A 24,668-nucleotide genomic window follows, 5' to 3' on the forward strand; every position below is an offset into this window, starting at 1 on the left:
AATAGCGAGAATTTACTGTATTGTTATATGCTCCGTTTGTGTTACATCTTTTGGACCCAATTGCAGTGAAGCAGGCAAGGAGAAGGAAGTAGTACTCAAACGAAACTTTAATAACTTAAACCGGAGGCAATAGACTAACAAAAGACTTGGCGTCAAATAACAAAACAAAACCTGACTAGGGAAGACACGGGAAAGCGAGGAACAAGGGGCGCCACGTTGGATCGAGGAAAATGTGGAAACATGGCATGGTAATCAGCAGACGATCCAACAATGACAGCAGTCAGTGGGGTTATAATAGACTGACATGTGTTGACGAGACAATTAGGAACACCTGGGAAACACAAGAGGGAGAAGGATACACCAGGGGCGGAGACACGACAGCTAAACACAATGGGCAATCACTCAGACAGGAAACCAGGTGGGAAAAAGCATAACAAAACCAAGCAACCCTAACAGTTTGTCTGTTGTGTACTAAAGGAAGTTTAAGATTACATCCATGTTCGTTTCACTGAGCCGTTTATGTTTTGTTTCATTATGTTAGGGGACCTTCATGAGACAAAATAAAAGGTGATGTTGAATTAATTTCTTTCTAATGGGGTTCAGGTTTACGGAAGCTGATCGCACTCTCCTTGAAAATAAAATAAAGTCCTGGCCGTTTTTCAAATTAATTCATCTTTGGTGTGGTGTTGTTTTTTTTAAGTATTTTTTTCTTCGTTTTTCAAATTAATTTATTGTCTGAGGGTGTTTTTCTTTGTTTTTCAAAATGTATTTTTGGCGTTATGTTTTTGAATTATTTTTTTCTTGTTTGTTTTTCGTTTTTATTTATTTTTTCCTCAGAAAAAAAATACATTCAAAAATCGAGGAAACAGCAGTTATCGACATATTTGGAAGTCTCGCGTGGACTGCGTCCCCCAAATTCTAGACTTGAGGACCCGTGCTCGCGTACACACCTACCTCCATTCAGCACAATCATGTTTTATCCAGATATGCGGCAAAGACAGTGCGAGACAGCCCAGTCATCAAGTCACCTTAATGACAAATATGCTTCTAAGTTTCCTCTTGTATAGAATTTGAAACCCCTCTTCTTGGCCAGTCTGTAGTCAAACATTCATTTGGAAGGAAAACTTAAAGCATCACACAACAAACCCACACAGGCGCAAAGACCTTTTCAAACATTCAGTAAGAGAGCAACTTTTTTGCTCAGTTTGTTGCCAATGTTTTATTCCTAAGGACAGGAATTTCTTTTCTCATATTTAGATGTAATTTTTGATTGTTTTCACTTTTTTTTACCTGGCTTGTTCAGTTGTTTTTTTTAACTGGTACTGCATTTTCTTTTTGTTGAGAACATGCTCTCAAAGTGTATGAAACTAGAATGCAATTAAACACTTGTTGTTGTTAATATTTGAAATAGATGACAAAAAAAATGGACTAAATGTAATGAAATAAAAATGAATGTTCCTATTTGACTATTTTCTGTTCCTTTTTCACAATGAATTTTAGGCCTTACCTGACATGTTTTGCGGTATCACTTCCGCCTTCATCAGAATGTCAAGGCATTAAAAAAAACAATTCGTTTTTTATCAAATTCCGATCTTGTGAAAATGATGCGATCAGGCCCGATTTCCGATCTGATTTTTGATCAGTAGGAATCCCTCAGAAGAATATGAGAAAAGATAAGTTTTACAGAATTAATAGTTGTCAAGAACAATTTTTCACAGCAATGGTAACACTTGGAAGTGGGGTAGTTTGCTTCTTCAAAAAAAGAACTGATGTTAGTAGCAGAGAATGGTTTCGATCCATTGACCTCTGGGTTATGGGCCCAGCACGCTTCCGCTGCGCCACTCTGCTTCTTCTGACATATCACTTCACACTTTACAAGGTAACTCACAAAACTAATCAATCACATTGAAGCAGATATACTGAGAGCACGTGGGTATTCCCACCTGCTGACAGAGCTCCTGAGGACCACCAGCGCAAGAACCTTGGTCTCGGCCGGGGACTGGCATAGCCTTGGTTAGTCCTGCTATTCACAGAGTCATCCATTACGCATTAAAAAAATTCAATTACAATAAAAAACGTGGTACGAGACATTCGGCCCCGGGATTTACAAAATAAGATACCATGTTGAATTTAAACATGCACTTAAGCTAATAATACCCCACCGACGAATCATTACCTTATCATGGTGGTGGGGTTTGTCAGTCCCAGTGACCCTTGGAGCTATGTTGTCCGGAGCCTTGAACCCCGGGGTAGGGTTATCCATGGCAAACTGGTCTGATGCGAGGGATCAGACGAAGAATGGCTCAGAAGACCTCTTATGATGAGCAACATTATTGGACGACATCTTCCCTCACCCGGACGCGGGTCACCAGGGCCCCACTCTGGAGCCAGGCCCGGAGGAGGGGAGCGATGGCAAGCGCCTGGTAGCCAGGCCTAGACCCATGGGGCCCGGCCGGGCACAGCCCGGAGAGGCGACGTGGGTTCCCCCTCACATGGGCTCACCACCTGTGAGAGGGGCCAAAGAAGGCGATCCCCGGCTGCAGAAACTATCTCTTGGGGCGTGGAATGTCACCTCCCTGGTTGGGAAAGACCCTGAGCGTGAGGTTGAGAAATTCCGGCTCGACATAGTTTGGCTCAGCACTACACAGCTTGGGTTCCGGTACCACCCCTCTCAAGGGGGGTTGGACACTTCCAGCATCCCTCCATCTTCGGGTGGGGGGACGGCACCTGATTGTTGTTTGTGTGCATGCACCAAAAAGCAGTTCAGAGTACCTACCCCTTTAGGAATCCTTGGAGGGGGTGCTGGAGAGTGCTCCTTATGGGGACTCCCTTGTTCTGCTGGGGGACTTCAATGCTGATGTGAGACCTCGAGGGAGTGATTGGGAAGAACGGCCCCCCTGATCGAAAAACCCGAGTGGTGTTCTATTGTTGGATTTCTGCGCTCGTAGTGGATTTTTTCATTGATAATACGGTTCCAGACTCTGGGTTAAAAGTTCTCTTTATATATTTTTTCTGAACATAATCACCTACCGGAAATGTATCTTGATGAAAATATCTGAAAAAATTCAAATCTGGTGCTGTGGTTTTTGCTTGTTTAAGCATGTGCTGCTCCCGCTCTGACAAAGAAGTGGGTTGTATTTGAAGGAGTTCTTCAATTCCACAGTCATCACTGACATTATAGTTCGCTGACCAGAATGTCAGATGGTTGCTGTTTGACATAGCTTTCGTGAAAATGTATAAACAACCATTTCAGATGATCACGCTAGATCAAAATGATACATTTCAAACAATTTTCAACAGTGTGATTTCTGGATTTTTCTTTTTAAGGTGGACCTGCACCTACGATGAAAATGTCAGACCACCAAGATTTCTAAGTGGGAGAACTTGCAATATAGCTGGGTGTTCAAATACTTATATTGAACTCACTGAATGTGCTTATAAAGACACAATAGGATGCTTTTTGTATTGAAAGAAACTTTCATCATGGCCAATAGTGGATGCATGGATACTGTGCTGTCTAATTTAAAAATGTGTTATTTATCTTTGAAGAAAACTTTTGATAAATTATAAAGACACGAATGCCCCAACCAAAACATGGCCCAAACACAAAACTTCACCTCAATCAAAAATCAGTTTTAAACAGTGAAAAATAGTGCTTGAGTGCATTTTTTTAAATCTCAGCTATGATTTTGCATTCAAATAATTTTTTTCTTTGAAGTTTTTTTTTAATTATAGCGAGGTTATGAATTGTTTGAATGCACATCAATATTTAGACCAAGGGATTTCTTTTTATTGAATAATAAGACAATAATTACAAATAGAATCACAAATGTACCTCCATTAATGTAGTTTAACAATATACTCACGATGAAAAAATAATCCAGAATTATCAGAGAAGAGTTATTTTTTCAATGATCCACAAACTGGTTCTTTTTAATTCTGCTGGGCAAAATACCACCCACCTACTACTTCATGTTTGGCAACTAGCACGTATTAGACTACTGTAGCACCATCTTTGCAGTGATGGTGAACGACTGTTGAAGGTAGAGCACTCTGTCTTCCTTCTAGGGTTCGATTAATTTCGGCTGTGGAAGATGTTGGGTGTCCAAATACAGGATGGAGGCGATGAACAGTGACTTCCATGCTTTTATTACAGAATATTCTGGGCACAGGTGAACCAGAGGCAACGCTGTCGTCCACAAATTCGCCGAGACAGACAACTTACATTCACCTTTATTCTCTCAAAAGGGTGGTGCCGAAACCGAAGAGGGATGGGATTTTCCCCTACTTCATACAGTAAGCTATTTGTTATGAACCGGCAAATAGAAGACAACGACAATGTTGCAAGTGTTCAAGGACACATCTGGTTCCAGGACAGAGCTCTACTAAGGAGAAGCTTGAGACTCATGGAGTCATGACTAGAAACAGTCAAAATACACATTTCAATATGAGACCCACTTCACGACCCAGCTATTTGCAAAGCCCCTCTTTTTAGGCAATTAATCAAATATTTGTCTCAATACTATAGACATTACAATATGGACGTCCTGGACTTCAGGTCATGTAAATGACCAATCCTAGGCGCCGCATTCAGCTTCATACAAAGTAATGGGTAAGAAAAAACAAATTGCTGCAGCAGTAGTGGTCTGCTCAGCCCAAAAACCATTGTAATTCCTCGGCTGTTTAGGGAGGCATCTCTTTTAGCAGAATGCTACAAGCAAAATATTGGTGGGGTTGAAACTAACACATCAGACTTTTTGGCAGAGTCATAAACAAATTATATTTTTTCATTGTAGTATTCTTTAGATACAGAATTCAAAAGTAAAAAGGCCTGAAAATGTCTAACATCTCTCATCTTATTTCTGAACCGCTTTATCCTCATTAGTGTCACGGGACCCCCTGCATACTGTATCCCAGCTGTTTCCGGGCCAGAGGCGGGGGATATCCTGAATCAGTGGCCAGCCGATCGCAGGGCACAAGTAGACGGACAATCATGCACACACACCCATACCTAGGGGCAATTTAGAGTGTCCAATCAACCTACCATGCATGTTTTGGGAATGTGGGAGGCAAACGGAGTACTCAGAGGAAACCCACGAAGGCCCAGTGAGAACATGCAAGCTCCACACAGATGGACATGACCTGGCTTTGAACCCAGGACCCCAGAGCTGTGCGACCGACGCGCTAACCACTCACGCCAAAAATGTGTGCATTTAATTTAATATTCCTACACTTTTAAAATACAAAAATTCTCTGAATTCTTTAACAACATTGTTACGCCGTTGATATGCAAAAAGGAGTCTCATAAAAAAATTCATTATGGTTAAAGCGAAGCTAGAGATACCGTCAGTGACACAGTGGTGTGCAAACGTGACACTCCTATTAGTGTGTTCGGGACTCAGCTCTCTCGCCAGTGGTTTCACATTGTATCTTACAAGTTAGTGAAGAGCCATAAGCACTCCAACAAAAGAACGATAAACAGCCTGTGAATTATTGGCAGTTGTGGGATTTGAACCCATGCCTCCTAAGACTGAAGCTTAAATCCAGCACATTGGACCGCTTGGCCACACTCACTCAGTACTCATTTAATCTATCGGCTGCCATTGATGGCGGTAGACGTCCGATTCATGTTGACTGTGAGGTGCAGATGAACCTTCATTCTCTCAAATTCTAAGTGAGAGAACTTGCAATACAGCAAGGTGTTGAAATACTTTATCTGGTCATTTTTATCAAACAAATAAAAGTCTTAGTATACTTTTAGCCCGCGACCACACCAGACAGCTCGTGGAACAGACACATCGAGACTATTAGTATATTATTTGTCATTTCTTGTGAACGGTGTGTGTTTGTATATGTGACATGCTAAAGTGTTTAATTGTCAATGCAATGACAAACTCTCCCTCTCTCATGTTTATAACTTTGAGAGCGAGCGAATCCATCGACGAACTGTCCGTCGAAGAAACATCCGGTTGATGCTCCAAAATGGAGAATGGTTGGATTTATTCAGATTGGGCACATTAAACATCAAGAGATGGAGAATAAAACAAAGATTGAGTTATGGTAGACTTTCAATCCTTAGCCAACATGTATTCTCAGAATGGTTTTTCACCAGTGTGGGTTGTTATGTGTTTTTGTAAATCTTGCCTTTGAGAATAGGCTTTACCGCAAACTGAACACGAAAATGGCTTTTCACCCGTGTGGGTTCTTGTGTGTTTTTGTAAATCTTGCCTTTGAGAAAAGGCTTTACCGCAAACTGAACACGAAAATGGCTTTTCACCCGTGTGGGTTCTTGTGTGTATTTTTCAGTTTCTGTTCGCTGTAAAACTTTTACCACAAACTGAGCACGAAAATGGTTTTTCGCCAGTGTGGGTTCTTGTGTGTATTTTTAAGTTTCTGTTCGCTGTAAAACTTTTACCACAAACTGAGCACGAAAATGTTTTTTCGCCAGTGTGGGTTCTTGTGTGAAGATTTAAGCTTCCGTTCCCTGTAAATCTTTTACCACAAATTGAGCATGCAAATGGTTTTTCACCAGTGTGTGTTCTTGTGTGTATTTTTAACTTTCCCTTCTCTGTAAATCTTTTACCACAAACTGAGCACGAAAATGGTTTTTCACCAGTGTGGGTTCTTGTGTGAAGATTTAAGCTTCCGTTCGCTGTAAATCTTTTACCACAAACTGAGCATGCAAATGGTTTTTCACCAGTGTGGGTTCTTGTGTGTATCTTAAATTTGCCCTCGTGTGTAAATGTTTTACCACAAACTGTACATGATAAGGGTTTCTCCCTATTGTGGCTCCTCATATGTGTTTTCAAAGAAGACTTTTTCCCAAAAGTTTTCCCACACTGAAAGCATTTGCAGAGTTTGTTGCCACTGGGATTTTTCTTAACATCTTCAACATCATCATCGTCAAAAAGCAAGTCGTTGCCATCTGATAAAGGAGCAACTAAATTTTCTGCTCGCCATCCTTCTGTTGAGCTGCCGCTCAGAAGCTCTGCCCCTCTGTTGGCCACGCCCAGATCATCTTCACTCTTGAAAGGCTCACCAGTTGACCATTTGACACATTCCTCATTTTTGATTGAAGATTGCTCTTCTCTTTTGTACTGTTGAGAGAACTCTGGCTTCTCCTCTTTAGTTAGGGGCCATGTTGTGGTGTTTGCAGGCTCCGCCCCTCTGCTGGCCACGCCTTGAACATCTTCCCTCTTCACGAACTCACCAAGTGACCAGGTGAAATGATCTTCCTCCCTTTTGATTGGAAGTTGCTCGTCTCCCATTTGTTGTTGAGGGAACTCTGGCTCCTCCTCTTTGATTTGGGGGAGCTCAACTTCCCCTTCAAGGTCAACACACTCCTGCCCATCAGCACCAAGATAATTTCTGAAACCTGCAAAGACACAAATATAAATGATTAACCATTTTCCAATTATAAAATGACTGAATTTCTTGTTCACAGAAATGCAACCAAACGGAAGAGGGCGCCATACATCCATTTCGTCACAATGCAGCACAGAGCAAATTTTGGCCTTCAGATATGAGACAAATTTGAGATATGAGCACACCAGATGGTTCCCAATTGTGAGTCAGTGGTAAATTAGAACAATAAAGCTGTTTTTCCGTTGTAACATCCTGTTTTTGTTTTTTTTAGGATGGAAACGGATTAATTTGTATTTTGTTCATTTCTATGGGAAGATTTGACTTGAGATACAAGTAAATTGACATATTAGCTCGATCACGCAGTAAGCTCGTATCTTAATGTATTACTGTATTTGCATCGTGTGGATCGATATTACACATTAAAAAGTGTAAACAAGAGTTTCAGAATGCAAAATACAATTATACTTCGATTACAATGATCTTTCATACAGAAATTGATAAAGCAAGCAAAGCCGTCATTGGCCACTCACTGCTTAACACAACACATTTGCGTCTTTTAAGTCTATCCTTAGAACTAAATAAATCACTGGCAAGAATCTGAGCAGGAAAAGGGTTTCTGACCGATCTGGGTACTTGTGTTTTTAAGATATTCCTGCCACAAATTGAGCAAAAAGGGGCTTTTCTCCTGTGCGGGTTGTTAAGTCTTCTTTTCAGGTTTCCTTATGTGAAAATGTTGGGACATTAACTAGGCCTGGAAAAGGTTTTTAATTGGGCTGTTGTAGCGAAGCTGTGGCCACAGACTGAGGAGGAAAACATTGTTCTCCAGTGTGGGTTAATAGGTGTTCTTTTGAGGTTCTCCTTTGGGAAAATGTTAGACCACAAACTGAGCAGGAAAATGGGTTTTCACCAGTGTTTGTTCATGCATGACTATTTAAGCTTCCCTTCTGTGTGAATGTTGGGCCACACACTGAGCAGGAAAATGTTATTTTTGCCAGCGTAGGTTCTTTTGTGGCTTTCTAAGTGGCGCTTTTGAGAAAAGGCTTTACCGCAAACTGAACACGAAAATTGTTTTTCACCAGTGTGGGTTCTTATGTGGGTTTTTAAGCCTTCCTTGTGTGTGAATCTTTGACCACAAACTAAACAAAGAAGTGTTTTTTCACCAGTGTGTGTTCTTGCATGATAAATTAAGTGTCCCTTCTGTGTGAATCTTCGACCACAAACTGAACACGGAAATGGTTTTTCACCAGTGTGTGTTCTTGCATGACTATTTAAGTTTCCCTTACGTGTGAATCTTTGACAACAAACTGAACACGAAAATGGTTTTTCACCAGTGTGTATTTTTGCATGATAAATTAAGCTTGACTTCCATGTAAATCTTTGACCACAAACTGAACACGAAAATGGTTTTTCACCAGTGTGTTCTTGCATGACTATTTAAGTGTCCCTTCCGTGTAAATCTTTGACCACAAACTGAGCAGGAAAATGGTTTTTCACCAATGTGTGTTCTTGCATGACTATTTAAGTGTCCCTGGTGTGTGAATGTTTTACCACAAACTGTACATAAGGGTTTCTCCCCAGTGTGGCTCCGACTATGGGTTTTCAAAGTAGACTTTTTCCCAAAAGTTTTCCCACACTGAAAGCATTTGCAGAGTTTGTCGCCACTGGGATTTTTCTTAACACCTTCAACATCATCATCGTCAAAAAGCAAGTCGTTGCCATCTGACAAAGGAGCAATTAAATTTTCTGCTCGCCATCCTTCTGTAGAGCTGCCGTTCAGAAGCTCCGCCCCTCTGTTGGCCACGGCCAGATCATCTTCACTCTTGAAAGGCTCACCAGTTGACCATTTGACACATTCCTCGTTTTTAATTGGAGGTTGCTCTTCTCTTTTGCACTGTTGAGGGAACTCTGGCTCCTCCTCTATCATTTGGGTCCATGTTGAGGCATTTTCAGGCTCCACCCCTACGCTGGCCACGCCCAGATCAGCCCACTTCACGGACTCTCCAGGTGACCAGGTGACATAATCTTCCTCATTTTTGATTGGAAATTGCTCATCTATCATTGTTTGTTCAGAGAACTCTGGCTCCTCCTCTTTAATTTGGAGCCATGAGGTGTTTGCAGGCTCCACCTCTCCACTGGCCCAGGCCAGATCATCTTGCCTCGTCAAGGCCTCATCAGGTGACCAGGTCACATCATCATCCTCCTTTTGGATTGGAAGTTGCTCTTCTCTCATTTGTTGTTGAGGGAACTCTGGCTCCTCCTCTTTGATTTGGGGGAGCTCTTTAAGGCCAACAAACTCTTGCCCATCAGGACTAAGATTTTCCCTGACACCTGCATAGACAAAAAGATAATATGTATCACTACATGTAGTCGAAAATGGGAAATATTTTTTTCTTACTTTTACAAGTTTATTATCACAGCATGGTTGATTATTTCACAATATATATGCCAGAAAAGTCACATTTTAGGTTTGATTCAGTCATCCGGTACACAATTTAAAGACAAAATAGTGGTGACAATAAGATTATGTTGATTATTTAAAATATATTATCCTCTTCATTTATTGTTATTCATCACATAAACCTACAAAATTATTAAATAATCTAGTTTTGCACACTGACCTAATGTCACAAAACGGCTTCCGGTTCGAGTGATGCGAAAATAAGTAGTGTTTTTAATTGCATTATCTTATGAGCAGGTAAATGGTTTTTCACCAGTATGGGTTCTTGAGTGGGATATTAAATATTGCTGATGCGGAAAGGATTGACCACAAATTGAGCATGAAATTGGTTTTTCACCAGTGTGGGTTCTTGTGTGGGATTTTAAATATTGCTGATGAGAAAAGGCCTGACCACAAACTGAGCACGAAAATGGTCTTTCACCATTGTGGGCAATTTGGTGCGTTTTTAAGCTTTTCTTAAATGGGAATGCTTGACCACAAACTGAGCAAGAAAATGGATTTTCACCAGTGTGTTCTTAAGTGGCCTTTTAAGTAGTTCTTTTGAGAGAAAGTTTTACCACAAATCGAGCATGAAAATGCTTTTTCACCAGTGTGGCTTCTTATGTGGGTTTTTAAGTGTTCGATTTGAGAAAAGTCTTTACAAACACACTGAGCACAAAAATGGTTTCCCACAAGTGTAGCTCCTCGTGTTTTCAAAGTAGACTTTGTCCCAAAGGTTTTCCCACAGAGTTTTCTTAAGACCTTCATCGTCATTAGGCACGTTGTCGCCATCTGGTGGAGGAGCGAAGCCATTGTCTGCTTGCATTCTTTTTGAGCCGCAGTTCAGTCTGCGCCGCTCTGTTGGCCCCGAACAGATTATCTTCCCTCTTGAATGGCTCACCAGTTGACCCGGTGACATTTTGCTGCTCCTTTTTGATTGGAGATTGGTCTTCTCTCTTGTGTTGTTCTTGAGGGAACTCTGGCTCCTCCTCTTTAATTTGGGGCCATGCTGAGGCGTTTGCAGGCTCTGCCCCTTCGCTGGCCACGCCCAAATCTTCCTTTTTCATGGAATCACCTGGGGACCAGGTGAAATGATCTTCCTCCTTTTTGATTGGAAGTTGCTCATCTCTCATTTTTTGTTCAGGGAACCCTGCAAAGACACGAAGATAAATGATGAAACATTTTCCAATTAAAATGACTAAATTTCTTGTTCACAGAAATGAAACCAAACGGAAAAAGGCACCATACATTCATTTCGTCACTGTTACGGCTGTCAGCCTGGGTATACATTATGTCCTGGGTTGTATTGGTTTTGTTTTGCAGTTGCCTTTATCTGTTTAGCTGTGGCAGAGCACTGCCCAGGCCAACACAGCTGTGACGACTTCCCACTTATCCCTCCTCCAATCACGGTCCACATCCTGCCCGTACTTAAACCCTCCTATTTTGCAGTTCTGGGCTCGCCTGTCTGGCATCTACAGTGTTTTATGCAGTGCTCTGTTGGGGATGCGGGAGCAGGGAGAGGGACAGGAACAGGCTGAATAAGCTGGTCAGGAGGGCCAGCTCTGTTCTGGGCTGTCCTCTGGACTCTGTGGAGGAAGTGGGAGAGCGGAGAATGCTGACCAGGATGATGTCCATCATGGACAGCACCTCCCACCCCCTGCATGAGTCTGTGGAGTCCCTCCGAAGCTCCTTTAGCAATAGACTGCGGCACCCTCATTGCAGGAAGGAGCGCTTCTGCAGATCCTTCCTCCCATCAGCTGTCAGGCTCTTTAACAAAAAAATGGCTGTGTTGAGACCTACCGTATGCATGCATGTATATTTATGTGTATGTATGTATATATGTGCTAATCAACACGCTTATTTATTTATATATTTATTCATGTATTTATTTATTAACTTACTTTTACCTATCTATTTATGTCTAAAATGCCTTTCCTATTCCTGCATCCTCACCCTCTTGCCACTGTGACAACAAAATTTCCCGAATACGGGATGAATAAAGTTATCCAATCCAATCCAATCGTGACCGGACGTTTCGTCGAAAGACGTTTGGTCCCCGGACATTTGGTCTACCGGACGTTTGGTCGCCGGGTTAGCTCGCTGTCAAATTATAACAGAGTTTACTGTTCAAATTTTGATATTAGATATTAAACTCTCTCTCATGATTATAATTTTGAGAGCTGGTTTCAACAGTAACAACCCGGCGACCAAACGCCCGGTCGACCCAACGCCCGGTCGACCCAACGTCCGAGTACCGTCTGGCATGCAGGTGCTAAGGCAGTGGAGTCCTTGGATTGGATAACGTTACTTATCCCTTATTCGGGAAATTTCGTTGTCACAGTAGCAAGAGAGTGAGGATGCAGAAATAGGAAAGGCATTTTAGACATAAATAGATAGGTAATTGTAGTATATTGATATTATAACTGTTAGTTGCATCAGGTTAAACAAGAGTGTTTAACCACTGCCACCTAGTGGCCATTGTGTAGTACAGTGTGACCTGGATGTTGACATGTTTTGGAGGTGGTCTGTGTGTTGCAATAAAGAGCTACACACGGGTACAAGTTGGCTCCGCCGTCTAATGCTGTTATGGATATATTAAGTTATATAAAAGTGCAAAGCTATCACAGTGGCGACGAGGATGGAATCCCTTTCAAGCCGGTAGGGATTACCTATTTCAGAACTCGGAAATTAAGGCATTACACGGAGGTAATGGGACTTTGCAAACTAGCATTAGCAAGAGTTGCTAAGCTAGCGTCTGCGGTGCATCCTGGCCAGATTCATTGGAAATCTTGGCGAATACAAGGAAGGTCAAGAAGACTTCGAGTCCTACTTGGAGAGGTTTGAGCAATGGATGATCGTAAACGAAGTGGAGGAAGGTAAACAAGCCAACGTTTTCCTGTCTGTAATAGGTGCTGAAGCCTACGGACTGTTAAAAAACCTCTGCATACCAGATAAGCCAAGTAGCCTCTCATATGATGTGCTAAGCGGAAAATTATCATGGGTAATATCACTTGAATGCCGTGTATCCCACACATACTGTCGGAAATTGGAAGGAAATTACAGTACAGGTCATGTTAGAAGGAACTCCTCTAGAGATGCAACTCGACACAGGAGCTGCTGTAACACTTGTTTGTGAAAAAGTGTATAAGAAGCATCTCTCTCATCTGCCTTTGAAAGTAAGTAAAGTGCAGCTGTCAACCTTTTCTGGAGAACATTCCTTTGATGGGACAAGTGACTGTCAAGGCAAAATAAGGAAACCAGAGTGGTGATCTACCACTAGTGATCGTAAAAGGTGACACACCAGCCATCCTTGGCCATAACTGGCTCACAAACTTCAAACTAGACTGGGCAAGCATCTTCTCGGTTATACCAGCAAGGGGCTGTAACAACGCAGATGTGGAGGCCGTGTTGCAGAGACATAAAGCAGTGTTTTCTGAGGAGCTAGGCACTATTCGTGATTTTAAGGCCAACATTACAGTAAAGCCAAATACCAAACCGGTCTTCAGGAAGGCCAGACCAGTGCCGTATGCATTAAAGAATGCAGTTGAGAATGAGTTAAATCGCCTAGAAAAAGCTGGCATTATCTCAAAGAAAGAACAGTCAGTGGGCCACGCCAATAGTTGTGGTACCCAACCAATGTTCCCTCTAAGCTGCGCGCGTGCGCAATTGCGCACTACTCTCGTCTTCTCTGCGCACAGCAAATCATATGGCGCGCACAATTTATTTATTTTTTGCCCATGATGGCGCCGTTCACGCGCCAGTAGCTCTGTCCACTCTTGTTTTTCGTGTTTTACAGCCCTTCGATCAAGCGGTGAAATCGGGTGAGAACTGTCTAAATCTGCTGTGTGTCTGGTTGTGCGTGCGTGTCTCGTATGTGTGATCGTTTGTCTTCAACCTACACAATGGACTATAGTAAATGGAAATTAGCCCTCGGCTACAATCTTACATATATATGTTCATTAACAGGAATATAAGTATGTTCATTAATATGTGTTATCCCTTATTAAATAAATCAAAGCAAAATCATGGAAAAATATTGCATATAAATGAAAACTTGACTATCTCAAGTTCAGCAGAAAAGTCATATGAACGAGAATGAGAAGTGAGGAGAGATGTGCAAAATACAGTAAAATTTAAGTCTGATTTGTGCATATTCTAATGGCATTTATGAAGATATTTTATTCATAGATATTTTTTCATTCATTTTCTGAACCGCTTTATCACTTGCGGGGGGTGCTGGAGCCTATCCCTGCTGACTTTGGGGCAGGGGCGGGGGACACCCTGTATTGGTGGCCAGCCGATCGCAGGGCACAAGGAGACGGACAGCCATGCACACTCAGACCCATACCTAGGGGCAATTTTAGAGTGTCCAATCAGCCTGCCCTACAATGCATCTTTTTGGGATGTGGGAGGAAAACGGAGTACTAAGAGAAAACCCACACAGGCCCACGGAGAATATGCAAAATGTACACAGGTGGACCAACCTGGATTTGAACCCAGGACCCCAGAGCTGTGAGACCGGCGCACGAACCACTCATCCGCTGGGCCGCCCATTCATAGATATTAATTATTACATTTTATTATTACTCAATCATTTATGTGTGGTAGACATGCACCTGCTTACGGCAGGTGTGATACTGGTGTGTGCCCATAGCGAGCAATGATGATGTTGCTCACATCGGTACTCAGTGTGCTCAGAAAGGTTGTCTTTCTGCCCAGACAAACAAAAAATTAGAGGGAAAATTGTACCCAAGGCAGAAAAGTCCATTCATATCTGCGGAGACTATAAGGTAACAGTAAATCAGAGTTTGGAAGAGGGGACCTATCCACTACCACATGTTAAAGACCTTTTTGCCACCCTAGCTGGAGGCATTCTTTTCAGCAAGTTAGACTTGTCTCATGCTTACCAACAGCTGGAGTTAAAAAAAGACTCAGAAAAGTATTTGACAAATACTCACAAAGGACTGTATGTGTACCATAGACTTTGATATGGAGTGTCCAGTGCTCATATGTTTCAGAATGTGATGGACCAGATCCTCCAAAGCTTGGAGCATGTGACCTGTTTTTTGGATGACATATTGGTCACAGGAAAAACCAGATCTGAGCACCTGGGGAATCTGGAGGAGGTACTGAGCCGCCTGGAGAGCTACGGGGTCTAAGTGAAAAGAGCAAAATGTGACTTCATGCAGGAGAAAGTAGAATACCTGGGGAATCTGATAGATAAGGAGGGACTACACCCCACTGAGACAAAAGTTGCAGCCATCGTTAATGCACCCCACCCTACAAACGTCACAGAGCTACAGTCTTTTCTAGGACTATTAAACTATTATGGTCGGTTCATGAAAGACCTATCGACGGTGCTGCAGACGCTATATCAACTGCTAAAGAAGGAAGTTGAGTGTAAATGGACTCCTAAATGTGCAGCAGCATTCAAAGATGCAAAAGAACAGTTAGCAAAAAACTCAGTAGTAGTTGACTATGACACCAAGAAACCCTTGAGATTAGCTTCAGATGCATCCCCTTATGGGATAGGGGCGGTCATGTCTCACATAATGGAAAAGGGTGATGAGAAATCGATCGCATTTGCGTCGCGTATTTGACAGAGGCAGAAAGCAAATACAGTCAGATAGAGAAAGAGGCTTTGGCCATAATTTCTGGCGTGACCAAATTTCATAAATATTTATATGGCCGCAAGTTCAGTTTAATAAATGACCACAAGCCCCTTCTTGTCATTTTGGGACCCAAGTCTGAAATTCCCACTTCAGCTGCTCTGCAAATGCAGCGCTGGGCGCGGAGACTGATGGCTTATGTCTACAGTATAGAGTACAGAACGTCAGCAGAAAATGCCAACGCAGATGCGTTATCTAGACTGCCGGGGAAGGAAAAGGATAATACAGCGGAGGAAAACTGCATTTTCTATTTCTCAGTAGTGGATGAGCTTCCCGTGCAGGCTACAGAGATCGCACAGAGCACTCTCAAGGACCCAGTCCTATGCAAAGTACTGGAGCTGACTCGGTCTGGGTGGCCAAGTCATAACAAGGACGAGAGACTGAAACCAGATCTCGCTCGAGTGGTGGAAGCAAAACAACGGAAGCAGAAACACTATCATGATAAAACCGCCTCCAACCTGAGACATCTGTCTGAGGGTGACTCAGTCCGGATCCGGAATTTCCGTGGAGGAAATGAGAGGTGGACAAAAGGAACAGTGGAAAAGAGACTCGGACCAGTCACCTAACTGGTATGGAATGGAGTGAGACGACGCTCGATCCACATTAATCATCTGCTGTACAACCAACCGTCCAGACCAGAGACATTGGAGTTTCCGGAGGAGCAGCTGGACGTCACAAAAAACTACCCTGTGGTGGTTCACGCAGATGAGGGGGGGGGGGAGGCACACCTGGAGCAGTAGGTGGTAGCCCATACTCACCTGAAGAGACATGTAACATCTTCACCAGGCTCAGTGGCCTGTGACAAGACAGTTACACCTGCCAACCGAGCAGTCAGTTCCCCCCTAATTGTTGTGTTAGCAGTAATTATTAAGTTACAATTTGAGAAGTAAAGTTATTTTAAAAAAGTTCATGAGGCAAAGATAATTTTTGAAGTTGATTGTTAAGTCTTAATAGGAACTTCATAGTAAAAGGGGGAGGAGTGTAGTATATTGATACTATAACTGTTGGTTAAATCAGGTTATACAAGAGTGTTTAACCACTGTCACCTAGTGGCCATTGTGTAGTACAACGTTACCTGGATGTTGACATGTTTTGAAGGTGGTCTGAGTGTTGCAATAAAGAGCTACACACGGGTACAAGTTGACTCCGCCGTCTAATTCTGTTATGGATATATTAACAGTTATATAAAAGTGCAAAGCTATCACAGTAATAAGTTAATAAATAAATACATGAATAAATATATAAATAAAGCGTGTTGCTGAAATACATACCTATATATACAGAACAAATTTAAATTAACTTGGATTAATATATACAGACACACTCAAAAATATGTTTAATGTAACTTTACACAAAACTGAATTCAATTTTTTTTTTTACCTTCATTCTGGCCGGGTTAGTTGTTTGCCACGCTACCACCCTCATGTTCGCTATCGATGGGCTGTATACTTCATTACCCAGAAAGCCCTCTTTTTGCCCACGCATGCGCGTTGTGCGTTTCCTGGTCGATGCGTAGGAAAAACGAGTCCGAATAAATCGTTCAGTGCTCGTAGATATCTGTTATATACGAAAGAGATGCAGCAAAAAAAGACTACAGTGCGCTACACTGATAAACAGCCTCTTATGTCATGGCCACTTGGCTTGGTCGCATCTCGAAATTTTGATCGTATCGGGGGCGAATTATTCGATCGAAAATTTCATCGTACCTCGAGCATGTCGTAGGTAAAGCTGATCGTAGGTCGAGGTACCACTGTATATACATACATGTACATACACATATACATACATACACATACATATATAAGCACATATATACATAGATGCACATAGATGTATATACATGCATACGGTAGGTCTTAACACTCAGCCATGTGTTTTGTTAAAGATCCTGACAGCTGATGGGAGGAAGGATCTGCGGAAGCGCTCCTTCCTGGAGTGAGGGTGCGGCAGTCTATTGCTGTAAGAGCTTCGGAGGGACTCCACAGACTCATGCAGGGGGTGGGAGGTGCTGTCCATGATGAACATCATCCTGGTCAGCATCCTCCGCTCTCCCACTTCCTCCACGCCCACGCCTTAACACAGGCGGTGTAGTGGACATTTCCATAGGCAGCGTTACTGGAAAATTCCATTTAGTTACAAAAAAAGCATGGCGTCTTGGCTTTGTTCTAAAGAGAGTACATTTAATAATAATACTAATAATAATAATTAGACATAGGCCCTGTCGTCATCATCAACAACAAAAAAGCCTACTTGTCATCACACCCAGAAACTGCGTATGACGAAATTGGTGGTGCTTCTCCATACGCTGCGTTTACTCGGCAAAAGACCTAAATAAGTGATAGTTACGGACTTGTAATTTGGCATTCTGCTGTTATGGATACAGGTCACTTACCTCTCACTGTCTTTCACTTACCTTCAGTCAGCTAGTAGGAGGCAGATCACCACCCAAACATCTTTTCATATTACCTCAGAAGGGAATGTGTGTTGTGTTACCGCAAATTTAGAGTTCTGAAGGATGTGGGGAAAAACTGTCCTTAAGCCTATTTGTCCATACTTTGTGGGACCTATAGCGTCTGCAAGAGGGCAGCAGCTGGAACAGATTGTGACCAGGGTGGTAAGGGTCCCCTATGATGTTCCTGGCTCTGCTGAGGTAACAAGGGCTGGCAATGTCTTCCAGTGAGGGCAGAGAGCAGCCGACAATCCTCTGGGCAGTGTTAATCACTTTCTGCATGGCCTTTTTGTCTGCCGCCGTGCTTCCAGCGTACCACACTGATGCAGTACACCAGGATGCTCTCTACAGTGGTTCTATAGAAGGTTATCAGAAGCTTGGTGCCCAAGTTGTTCTTCCTAAGTACCCTGAGGAAATTGAGTCGTTTCTGAGCCTTCTTCACTACTGCCGTGATGTTTGTAGACCATGAGAGCTTATCCATGACGTGGACCCCCAGGAATTTAAAGGACTGGACCCTGCCTACACATACTCCATTTATGAGGAGTGGGGCCAGATCTGTGCCGTGTTTGCGAAAGTCCAGGATTATTTATTTAGTTTTAGTGGTGTTCAGTGTGAGATTGTTCACCGAGCACCACGAAGACAGTTTGTTGACCTCATCTCTGTAGGCCGACTCATCCCCTCCTGAGATGAGTCCGACTACAGTGGTGTCGTCAGCGAATTTGATGATGGCGTTAGACTGTTGGGTGGGTGTACAGTCGTATGTGTACAGGGAGTACAGAAGAGGACTCAGTACACAGCCTTGAGGGGAGCCAGTGCTCAGTGTAATGGAGGAAGAGAGGTGGGGACCAAGTCTAACAGTTTGTGGTCGGTTGGTCAAGAAGTTCTTTACCCAGCAGCAGATTGAAAAGGATAGTCCAAGGTGGGAGAGTTTGTCAGTCAGAATGTCCGGTTTTATGGTGTTGAAGGCTGAGCTATAGTCAATGAAGAGCATCTTCACGTAGTTCCCATGGTGTTCCAGGTGGCTCAGTGCTGTATGTAGAGCAATGGCAATAGCATCCTCAGTGGACCTGCTTGCTCTATAAGCAAACTGGTGAGGGTCAATTGAGGGAGGGATTGTATTCCTGATATGGCGGGCTACCAACTTTTCAAAGCACTTCATGATCACAGGCGTGAGTGCAACAGGCCTATAATCATTCATGCTGTCAATGGTTGGCTTTTTGGGGACAGGGATAATGGTGGGAGATTTCAGACAGGATGGACTGATAGATTGTTGCAGGGAACAATTGAAAATTTTTGTGAAGACTCCAGCCAGCTGGTCAGCACAGGCTTTGAGCACCTTCCCAGGTACTCCGTCTGGGCCAGCAGCCTTCCTGGTGTTCACAGACCGCATTACCAGTCTCACTTCCTGTTCCCGGAACGTCAGTGTATTGCTGCACGGTGGTTGGGGTGTTGAGACTGGGTCTGATTTGTCAGTCTCAAAGCGGACAAAAAAAACGGTTCAATTCCCCCGCTAGTGAGGCATCTGCATTAACAGACATATTATTGTTATTGTAGTTGGTAATATATATATATATATATATATATATGGAGATCACGCAGATCAGTAAGTGACAGAAGAAATAGAGAAAATAAAGTAGTAGTAACAGTAAGTACTACTGTCATGAAATTGTAAATCCATAAATCCTACTCCAAAAAAATTACACCAGCATAGAAAACGTTGAGATTAATCTCTGAATTAAGGTTCTCAGCAAATCATTTTGAATATATATTTCCTAAAATAATGGGAAATTATTTAAAATTAAACTAGAAGTAAAAGTGTGTTCCATGGCATTTTCAGGTATTCTGTAAGCCCTCTAGTATGTACAAAGCACTTAGAATTTCACATAAGTCTTCTAGTGTTGTTTTTTCTGTGTCAGACATCAATCCCCAGCTTTGATAAATTACATTGTGTGTCCAAATGGCTACTACTTTAAACGCAAGGATAAAATAAAAAAAATAAAAAATGGCAGCACATTGTATTATGTACTTGTATTTAGAAAAAATGAATGTTATCTGTAACGGGCCATATATGGCCCGCGGCCTGAGGTTGAAAAACATGTACACACACGATCCGGGGGCAGGGCGAGCGCGTGAATCCCGTTTCGGCGAAACATCCGTTCGGCGAACTGTCCGTCGGCCAAACATCCATCTGCGAAATGTCTTTCGGCGAATCGTCCGGTAACGAAACATAAATACCCTATATAACAATGAATATTGCACTTATTTTTATTTATACACAAAAGCCCTCCTTTCCTTCCTCAAGAATATTTCAATTAATCTGTCGTACAGATTACACGTGCGTTTCAGGTCCTTCAAGAAGTACTTTTCTATCGCCATCAAAGCTAATGCTGACAGTCGAGTATGCCCTGTTGTATTTCTGGCATAAGTTCTGATTCTGTTTCGCGCTGAAAATGTTTGTCCGACAGAAGCAGTGGACACGATGGTCACTGTCAAACCCACTGTGTACAGCCGCCCCATGCTCTCACTCAGATTTTTCTGCCGAAGGAAGTCAAGGAGATCAGTGGGAGATTTTCCTGTAAAATAATCCGTGGCATACATAACAATCAGTTCTGTTCTTAGCCGAGGCAGATCGAAAAGTGTTCCGTGGCTCTGCGTTAAGATGGGACAGCTGCATGTGGCAAAGTTTTCTGGTATTCCCGAAACTTCTGCGGGTCGAGGAGAGAGAGAAACATCAGTCTTTCGTGTTCTTGAAATCTGGTCCGCGTCTGGCAAATAATATTGTCCAGAATCCTGTTGTGGAGTTGAAGGTAGTGCACGCGATAATCTTGCGCTTGACCTCTTTTGTGCGCTTGGAGCACCCGCACTGCATTCAGTGGCCTCGTAGATTTCCTCATATCGGCTCCTTTCGCGCTCAACTGTGCCACAAAAATCCTTTACTCTAGCAAGACAAAACTGTACATCCAGTTTGTTGTTCAGTATTATAGAAAAAGCACATCTGAATGCTTAAAAATGCCATTAAATGTGTGAAGCAAAAAACTAAATTCAAAATAATCCAGATGTGCTTTAAATCCACACCGCACAGACTCATTCACCATTACAGAGACAAACAGTACTTTTCCCCCTTCTGATCTCTTCATCCATCACTTCAGCAATAGCAGTGATCAGGTATTTTTGTATTTTGCCCGACCTGCCACTAAACACTTTATTAGTGGACGACTGGTCATGTAAATCCGTGTTTCTCTCAGCAATGAGAGAAATAAGTTCCACATAATTCCCTTTGTTTGGGGATGCAGCGCTTTCATCGTGTCCCCGAAATAAAAGTTTACACAGTCTATTGAACTTTTTAAGATTTCCCTATTTTTCTTTACCTTTTCGTTGTGGCGCTGCGTTTCCCCGCGCACTTGCTCGCTGAACTGTAACACCACTCGGGTTTCCCCAAAAGTTTTGGAGAGCACCGTTGCTTGTAAGTGTCCGGCAGTGCTTTAGTTAAACAAGTCAAATAAGCAAATCCAATGTTGCTCCAAACACCATGTTGACCGGTGGCAAATAACAAGCATTCCCAGCAATACATTTGCAGTGTTCCTCGGAGCCCAAGAGCCAGGGGTAGCGCTCGTAGTTAGCGAACTGAAAGAGGCGGACAAACCCTTTTCTTGGTTGTAACAGGCTAGCTAGCTTTGGAGTTGGCCACCCTTTCTTAATGACTTCCATTTTTTTCTGGAAAAGTCCGTCTGGAAAATGGCTTTATAAGCAAATCTGCAACCAAATCGGTTTGTTTTCCTCCATCGGCCATAGTGGGTGGAGTTTGCGAGCTCTGGCTGGCTCACTCTGGCTTTGGCCTGCCTACTCTATCACTAGCCAATCATAGTTGGTGAAAGTGATTACGTATCCCTATGCCTGCGAGAAGGCAATGACGTATCCCTACGCCTGCGACAAGACATTGTGCTGTTGCCCACTCGAAATCTGATTGGTTAAAGCAACAGTCTTATCGACGCTTGTTTAATGCAGTAGAGCAGATTTCTGACCCTGGCAACAAATAATGGCTGAAATGTGATTGGTTAAATGCTTCAATATGAAAACACATCTGGAAGCAGTGCAACCAGGGGGAAAGCAATGAAAGGAAGCTAACAGACAATTTGGAATTATTTAATAAGTATTGATGGACAAAATATAATATATGATTCAGATATTTCTTAGGCCAGCAGAGAAGGCCTTGAAGGCCCTGACGGCACACCACTGTCTTTTAGTCAAGCTAGTCTATCATTAATTTGGGGGATTTTTATTTAAAGAAACCATCAAATATTTCCTTTTTTGTAGTTTTTCATGGAGAAAAATAAATTAAAATTAAATTAAAAAAGCAAAATGATTTAAATCACTTATTTGTTCATTTTTGTTATTTTTATATTATATTTTTATGAAAACAAAACATCTCAATATTAGATTTTTTAAATAAAAATGTTAGTTTTTTTCTAGAAAAAAAATAGTGGGTAAAAGAGTACATATTCAATTTATTTATAATTTCATTTGAATTTTAACATTAAAATGAAGTACTCTGCAGGCCGCACCATGGCGGTTTGGCCCTCGGGCCGCAAATTTGACACCTTTGTTTGAACGCTGCTCTCGTTGTTTAGTGCATCTGCATCTTCATTTATTGCATTTTAAATTTACAGCATGTAAGTAAGTGTTATGTTACTCAAGCATGTAGCCAAAAATGGAGGGCGAGTAGCAGGAATGGCTCTTGAACGCCTCTGGGGGCGCTCGCGCATTGCGTGATAAAGAAAAAAACATTGTTTGTTTGTGATAAGGATACAATAAAAGGAAAGCTACTGTTTTCTGCCGTTGTTAAAGGATGAACACGTTAAGACTCATTCTTTCCGTCCTAGAGTGGTCACATTAAAATAGAAATAGTATTTATTACGTCTTTCTTCGAACGGCGCTATTGCGAATTCGTGAAAAAGTACGAATGCTATAATAATTTTACGTCAATAGAATACATTTAAGCCTTAACTGTATTTTTCCATTAAACATTGAGGGAATTAATGGAAATAAAAATTCAACCCACCTTCTAGTCTATATCCTTTGAGGTCAAAAAGTTCCTCCTGGAACTTTGGCCGTTTCGTTCCTGCAGGCATTTCCACACGTGGATTCTGATGATGGCGGCGCCTTTGTTGATAGCTGCTAGCTAAAATAAGCTAAGAAAAAGTAGGGCGCAAAGCTTTAACGGGTTCTTCGACGACTTGAGGACTTGTTTCTTTGATGCTGCTAGCTAAGATAAAGCATAAACACGCTCTTCGACGACGTTTTCCTTCAGTAGCTGCTAGCTAGGCTAAGCTAACTTAGCCAGGAAAATTCCAACGAGTTCTTCGGTGACTTGTTTCTTTGATGCTGCTAGCTAAGATAAAGCATAAACACGCTCTTCGACGACGTTTTCCTTCAGTAGCTGCTAGCTAGGCTAAGCTAACTTAGCCAGGGAAAATTCCAACGAGTTCTTCGGTGACTTGTTTCTTTGATAGCTGCTAGCTAAACTAAGCTAAAGCATAAACAAGCATTCGACGACTTGTTCCTTTGATATCTGCTAGGCTTAGCTAAAGTAGTGCGCAAAGGTTCAACGAGTTCTTGGACGAACCGGACTTGTTTCTTTGGTAGCTGCTAGCTAGGCTAAGCTAAAGAAGCTTTTGCTGGTAGTGATGGGACGATCGACACTGTTGCGTCAGCATTGTGCCGAGAGTTCAAGAGTGAAAGTCGGAAGTAGGGCGTGTATAGCTTTAAGAAATAATCACGTGACCGGTACAGGAAATGTATAGTTTGGCCAAAGTGTTTAGTATAAAGACATAAACTGTATCAAAGTGTCGTAGGCCTGTTGGATGGGCTTTTGCGTAATTGTCATATGTATATCAAAGAAACAACTCGTTCTAAGAAGTTTTCCCCAGTGTGGAACCATTTTGATCGTGTGACGCAAAACGAAATCACTTTTATTTCATGGGGATTTAACAGTTAACAAAAATGTGGACATAAGTTAAAAATTGTAACTCAAATTTGATCTATTTTACATATCAACTCCGTTTGGAATATAAAAAACAAGGGTTTGTTTCACCTGCAATGATTATATAACTACTGCAGGGGTCACTAATGAATGACCAACACGTTTCAATACAGTGCCGACACAGTGTGTCAATACAATCCTTGATGTAGCATCGTCCCATCACTATGGTATATCAAAAGGTTTTAGGTAATTAAAAACACCAAAAGCAAACTGAAAACATATAAGCCCTGAATCAAAAATTACAAAAAAAGAACCAAAAGAGGTAGAACACAAGAATAAATACACAGACATGGGTTAATGAGACATGGAAAAATAGTTGGATGACACACAGGTGAAAGCAATGGACAATCAATGACAAGTTTCAAGCCATCAATTTTTTTTTTTTAATCAATGGTTATATATAATGAAGACTACGACATATTTTAATCATATATTTTACTACAGATGAATCATTGCAACAAAACATAAGGCTTTATTTTTATATATTACTACTGTATGATTAAACACATGTTTTCAGGTTGATGACGCACACGAACAGAATGTTCCCTTATATTAATGCCTGCACAAGGAATAAAGGAAGCTTTCAGGACAAGATATTCTTTTGAGGTTGATTACTGATGGCTTCACCCAAGGCCAACTGATACAGAGGCAACTGGAAAATCCCAAGAGAGTGTGGAACCCTCGAGACCGTCGTGGACCGGTCAACAT

General features: G+C 42.1%; 1 protein-coding gene across 7 annotated transcripts; it reads right to left on the reverse strand.

Annotated features, from left to right (window-relative positions):
- Positions 1–5,578: 5,578 nt before the first annotated feature.
- On the reverse strand, positions 5,579–23,679 carry LOC144065885 (uncharacterized). 7 transcript variants are annotated; one of them, XM_077589098.1, is made up of 4 exons: positions 22,980–23,668; positions 10,704–10,952; positions 8,914–9,693; positions 5,579–7,375 (listed from the first exon to the last, which is right to left on the reverse strand). In XM_077589098.1, the coding sequence occupies exons 1-4, from the start codon at positions 23,047–23,049 to the stop codon at positions 6,303–6,305; spliced, it is 2,172 nt and encodes a 723-aa protein (XP_077445224.1). In that variant the 5' UTR covers positions 23,050–23,668; the 3' UTR covers positions 5,579–6,302. The 7 variants fall into 7 exon arrangements, with proteins under 7 accessions (XP_077445224.1, XP_077445225.1, XP_077445226.1 ...); XM_077589104.1 differs by having other exon boundaries at positions 7,200–7,375; positions 9,117–9,693; positions 22,980–23,667; XM_077589099.1 differs by lacking the exon at positions 10,704–10,952 and having other exon boundaries at positions 22,980–23,679.
- Positions 23,680–24,668: the final 989 nt, after the last annotated feature.

The sequence above is a fragment of the Stigmatopora argus genome, chromosome 20, assembly GCF_051989625.1.
Source record: "Stigmatopora argus isolate UIUO_Sarg chromosome 20, RoL_Sarg_1.0, whole genome shotgun sequence".
In the NCBI taxonomy this organism is placed as follows: Eukaryota; Metazoa; Chordata; class Actinopteri; order Syngnathiformes; family Syngnathidae; genus Stigmatopora; species Stigmatopora argus.